The 6,518-nt window shown below is 29.5% G+C and overlaps 1 protein-coding gene across 1 annotated transcript; it reads left to right on the top strand.

Annotated features, from left to right (window-relative positions):
* The first annotated feature begins 5,107 nt into the window (after positions 1-5,107).
* Positions 5,108-6,293, top strand: LOC123222806. The gene has a single exon (XM_044645771.1). It carries the CDS (start codon positions 5,410-5,412, stop codon positions 6,067-6,069), a length of 660 nt encoding a protein of 219 aa, XP_044501706.1. The 5' UTR covers positions 5,108-5,409; the 3' UTR covers positions 6,070-6,293.
* The last annotated feature ends 225 nt before the right edge of the window (positions 6,294-6,518 follow it).

The raw sequence follows: 6,518 nt of genomic DNA on the forward strand, positions 1-6,518 counted from the left end.
GATTTTTTTTTTTTTTTAACGAGGAAATAACATTTTTCCACCAAGGTTTTGTCTAAAGTATTTTTTCATCCTTAATTTGTTAAAAGATTGCTTTCTCACTTAAATTCAAATTAAAAAAAACTATCGACATAATTACAAATAGTAATTTTACTATTATTAATTTTGAAAATAAAAAATAATTTTTTTATCAAACTCAAAAGTGTTAAACATAATAATTAAACCTATAAAAAACTTTGTTTAATTCTTTAGATGAGTAATGATCATTTTTTAAACTATTGATATTTAAAAAAATTTTAAACTATTTTTAAACTATTTTTAAATTTCCAATAACTTTTAAAAATTTTCATAAAAATCTTTAATATTTTCAAAAATTATAATTTACCCCTTGAAATACGATTTTATGACAAAAATAGATCTGTCAATGGAAAGAAACAAAAAAAAAGGTGAGGGTAAAAAGGAAATGAAATAAAATACTTTTTATATTATTTGAATATTTAAAATATTATATTTTTTGTTAATTTTGGATTGTATAATAATTTTGAAAAATGAAATTATTGAAATAAAATGGTAATTTTACTATTTGATATTGTTGCTTTATGAACTGAGTTTAATTTTAAATGAGAAAGTATTATTTTGGATGAAAAAAATATTATTTATGTTAAGATTCGACTAAGTTGGAAAATTGTTTTAAGAGTAAGCCTTGTGTGGGAAAATGTAATTCAGGCTTCCTTTTATCCAAAGTAGGGCATTTTCGAACTAAGTTTGTTCAAGCTCGAGCTCGAGTTCGGTTTGAGCAAACCCAAAACGAGCCAATCCTAGCCAAGTTCGAGCTACTCGTCAAATTTTTTAATTAAAAATTTTGATACAAAACGACGTCGTTTTGACTAATATGTATTAAAAAGACGTCGTTTAAATAACGAAAGACAAGTTGAATCAAATTCGAATCGAGTTCGAGTTTGGCTTTCACGAGCTCAAGCTCAGCTATATGTAAACTGAGTCGAGTTTGAGCTCAGCTCGGCTTGGCTCAAATCCAACCACAACCATAACCCAAAGTTTTGGAGAAGCATGTAATTTCATCCTATTTTGAAACAATTCGATACATGATGCAACTTATCAAAATAGGCCAAAGCACTATTTCCCACCCAAGTTTAGGTGTGTTCTCAAATCACACCTGTAGGATTTAAAAAGTTAAAAGTTTTATCAATCCGTTTAAAATCTCAATTATGATTAGGGGTAAAACTATCATTTAATAAAAAAATTTTAAAAAATAAAGTTTATTACGTTTACCCATCTCAATTTGAAAATCTCTCACAAATCCCTCTACTTGAAGTTTAAAAAATCAATATTTTTCCTTAGAGTTCGCAAACTGTCGTTAGAGATGTTTTCAAATTCCAAGTGAAGGGAATTGTGAGTTTTCAAACTAAGTGATGTAAAAATAATAAAACTTTATATTTTTGTTAAATAACGGTTTTACTTTAACCTTAATTAAGATTTTAAACAGATAAGTGAGATTTTTGACTTTTTAAACTCACGGGTGTGACTTTGGGGATACACTTAAACTTGGGTGGAAAATAGTCCTTTGGCCATCAAAATGTTATTATTCTTTAATTCCTTTTTATAGAAATTTTATTATTTAAGATAATATTGTTAATTTTCCTTAATAATTGTTGCGGACGCATAATATATTTCTCGTAGTTTCAAAGTCATCTTTCATAGCCATATTTGCTAATGTCACTATATCTCTAGTATCAAGATTTTCCTAATACATTAATTATGAATAAATAACTTTGATTAAGAATTAGGACTACCCTAATGTTGATTCTCTCTTTAACAATTAGCATTGACTATTTCGATTTAGGGCCTCACCTAATGCTGACCAAATATATATTCGGCCTCTTTTGTTGTATCATAAAGGATTTCTAACTGAAGGGATGGGGATGTGTTGGTAAATGTTGCAAATATAAGGTACCGAATGAGATTAAAAAACATTTTAAATTAATGAAATAGAAAGGAAAAATGTATGTAAAAAGAAGAAATTAGAAGCATATGTAGCAAAAGGCAAGAAATAAAGCATATATAGATGCACTGAATAAAGTTATGATAATAAGTTTTTAAGTGACAAAAATGGAGGAATGGGTTGGAAAGAAAGTGGGGTGACTTTTTATGGGCAAGAGATGTGATTATGCAACTTGTTTTTGTCTTTCTTTGTGGATCCCAAGTGCGAACTAGAGAAGGAATATGAAGAAGGACTTGCATGGAATAGAGTGAACAAGGTATTACATTTATTGGCTTCCTTCCAAGAAACAAAGAAGAAAAGAAGGCGAAATTGCGGCCAACTTATTCGGAATAAAAATGTTAAAACAAAAGTCTTCATTTCCAAAATTGTCCCAAACTCATTCAATTGTAAAATCCTCTTTGATTCCTTCATACACACAAGCCCAAGAGAATAGAAGGTCCGTGAACTCATAGAGAAGATGGTGTTTCAATAGTTGTGTGAAAGAAACAAGTGAGCGAAAAGATGAACACTTTTTTTTAATCAATTAGATGCACTATGAGAAATGAATTGTGTGTGTGTGTGTGTGTGTGTGAATGTATATATGATTTGATTTTGATATGAGCTTTTGCTTGTGAATCTTCTCATAATTTAAAAGTAGAATGGATGGGGATTAGGTTGAGAAGATTAATTTGGGTAAAATGTGAAGGAATGATAATTACTATAAACTGAGACCGATTAATGATGTAGTGTTTACTTATTATGTGTTGACATTGTACCTCGGTGGGTAACAAATCACTATGTCATTACTTTGGAATTATAATAATCAACCCTACACTCATTTATTTTTTATTTGGTCTCTCAGTGTTTCAAGAAATGGAGAGTAAAAATGAATAATAAAATTATGTGACGAGAATTTTGAGTACATATTTGATATATAATAATAGGATTAGATAATTTTGAATAAAAGATAAAATAACACCTAATTATAGGACGACATATCAAGTTTATATTTAATTGTATAAAAAAAAATGTATATATAATATTGTTCAAAAGAGAAAATATTATACTCAATTATTAATTTTGGAAAAGAAAGTGAAGCTACAAATTATACGTCAACTCTTTCTCTTTATAAGTTTGTTTGCGTTGGGCACAAAACTCTAAACACTTTATTAATAAAAAAATTAAAAATATATAGTATGGTTTCACTTCTATTATTAAAACTATACCAGACTGATTGATTTAATCAATTTAATTGTGAACTGACCTACACTTTAATCGGATTTATATATAAAAAATGATTGGTTAGGATACCATTTACTAGTTAGTTAGAAAAATAGTTGTTATTGAAGGTAAACAAATAATGTTATATGCATAATAATATATATATAAATAATAATATATCACTATGAATTAAATAACTTTAAATTAAAAATTAAATAATATCTAATCATATAATAATATGTTATAGTTTATTAGAAAATTTATACACATTATTTATTATTGAATTAATTTCTTATGTTGTTTTGTTGGCCTCTCATTTGCCAACTCATTGGGCCAATTCTGCATCCATTCTTGCCGTGTCAGTGGGCTTTAGCTAGCTTGTTGGGCATTTTAAAATTCTATCAATCAATCATCTTCTTATCTCATCCTAATGGACTCGTAGGCCTGAGTGCCTGACTTTATTTCTTTAGTTCCGATGTACCCACCTAAATTAGGGGTGGATTTGATAAACAAGTCTGGGTCAGATAACTTCACAAAAAATAGAAAACAGTTTAAAAGTCCAACAAATTGTTCTTAATGGTAACAAAATTAAACATGTGGACGGGAAGTCCCTGGGCGAAAAATGAAGTCCAACAAATTGTTCTTAATGGTAACAAAATTAAAGGTTTAAGACAGGAGGATAAGACGCAATTAACAACAACATATTTGGTCATTTTTTCTTGACTAAATGTCAAAAAAAAAAAAAAAGTGGTTGAAGAAAAGCAGACGCAATTGACCCTCAATTCTTTGAAAAATAAAATACTAATTTTCTTTAGAAAAAAAGGGTCTAATTGTCATCCTCGTTGAAACATATTGAATGCTTTGATTTTGATGTCAAAATAACGACATAAATAAACCCATTAATTCTCCATGATTCATGCAAACCTTATCCTCACTCACTGTGATTGTTTGTTTTCGGACATGAATTATTAACATATACAATGTTATTCACCTTAAATAATAAAAATTATGTTTATTAAAAAAATAGTCATAAAATTTGAATACAAAACTCGTATATATAAATTTAATATGACATATCATTAATAATTATTCATAAAAATATGATAATATCAATAATAATTTTAATATTTTTTATAAATATTTTAATTAATAATTTAAATATAAAGTATCTAATTGACTATTATATATAATCATCATAAAAAATTATTGGTAAATGTTAGAAATTTAAATAAAAAAAAATTAAGTTTTTTGTTTTTTATAGTTATGATATTATGATACTTAATTAAAAATGTAAGAAATATTTTTGTATTTTTAAAAAAATTATAAAAAACAGAAAACGTAAAAATAACAAAAATATATGTTTAATTAGATAAACATATAAAATATGCGTATGTTTTATGTTAAAAAATTCATAACAAGATGTCTAAAATACGAATTAAACTTTAAGTAAATAATTTGTATTTTCATTAATTAGGGTTTCCACATTCGCGTGAAATTTCATCTTTCCCAACTCACCCACAAAACATTAAATTAATACACTTGATTGACCCCCCAGCCTGAAACATGTTTCAATCTAGATACCATTAGATCAACTAATTTAACCTTTTTCTCCACAACACAAATTTGATGCAACAAAATCCTTAAAATTTTCATTTTTTACTACAGTGAAATCAATTGAATTGACAAAAAGTCAACCCATCATGTAATGGAAGTTTGCACGTTTCATCCCCTTCGTCTTTGCCGCAACAGACCGCAATCCTAAATCCATATTTTGTATTAAAGCCATTATCCTTTTCATTATTTAAAACGTTTTATGCTTATCATCAAATTGTCATAGTTTGCTGCTTCACATGCCAAAATATTTCCAAAGGGGGAGGAGCCTCTCAATCCTATGATATCACTCTGTGGATTCTATTCTATTTCATCAGAAGGTCATTTCTGTAAATATATTTCAAATTTTCATAGCTGAAAACGCTGCGTTTTGTTAACTACAGTTAGTTAACCATGGTTACACTTCTCTCCACCAAATCAAAATTTGTTCCTTTTATAATCCTCACTCCTTCTCAAGCCACACAACACAACACAACACAACACAACACAACACAGGGGCGAGTGAAATAAAAACGACAACAACGAGAGAATACAACAAGCGCTTGTAAACGGTTTAACTCAGCTTAAAACAGAAAAAGAAAATGGCAGCAGCGGGTTTCCTGGACGAGGAGGAAGTCTGGAAATGTCAAAAGCACCCTTCTAAACGTCACCGTTCTGGAGTCTGTCCAACCTGTCTCCGTGACCGTCTCTCTTCTCTCTGTCCCGACTGCGCTAACGTCCGCCCCTGTGCTTGCAGCGCCATCACCACGTCGTCCTCGTCTTCTTCTTCGTCCTCGTTTTCTCGGTTTTCTTTATCAGGAGGTGAGAATTTCTCTGCCGGGATCGGAACCGTCGGCCGTGTCAGTAATTTGATTGACAGTGAACCGGCCTTACGGAGATCGAGATCCTTGGCGGTGCCGTTTCTCCGTTCAAAGTCAAAGTACGTTGAGAATTTAGATTTCGTTGGAAATGGAGTTAATAACGAAAGTAGAAGCAAGACGACAACGGTGTCGTTTTGGTGGTGGCTAAAGGGAGGTAATAAAAATAGTAAAAGCAACAGAGGTGGAGACTTGGAAGAAGAGAGAAGAATGATGATGATGAAGAAATCGAGATCAGCGGCTGTTTCCAGGACGTCGTCGGATTATGGAAAACCGAAAGGGGCAAAATGGTACTTTCCCAGTCCGATTAAAGTTTTCAGACAGTCAAGGCTTCCCAAGGAGGTGGTGCAACTGCGAGAACGCTCACCTATGTACAGAGGTTGATTTTTTTTTAATTATTATTATTATTTTTGTAGAGAAATAAATATATCTCATATAAAAAAGAAATTAACTAATCATTTTCTTTTATATATATATATATATATATATTATTTTATCTAATAACTTGAGTGACAAGCATCGTCAGACCTGTAATTGCTAAGTTGATGAGGAAGAAAAATTGTAAGCAAAATGTTAGTGTTTTGGTTTTTAATATTATTTTTCTTCAATTACACATGTTAATTAGTGGTTTAATGTTAATTATGGAAACCAATTTGTAGACATGTGGTTCCAAACCCAAAAAAAAAAAAAAAAAAGAGAGATATTTGTTGTTATGTTAAGATGGGTAATCATTGTAGGCTGATTAAAATGGGCATTCTTATTATATAATGAGGATTACTCATTACCATTAATTTTCTTCCACTATAGATATAATAACACTTTTAATTAAGAGA

This window comes from Mangifera indica, chromosome 8 (genome assembly GCF_011075055.1).
Source record: "Mangifera indica cultivar Alphonso chromosome 8, CATAS_Mindica_2.1, whole genome shotgun sequence".
In the NCBI taxonomy this organism is placed as follows: Eukaryota; Viridiplantae; Streptophyta; class Magnoliopsida; order Sapindales; family Anacardiaceae; genus Mangifera; species Mangifera indica.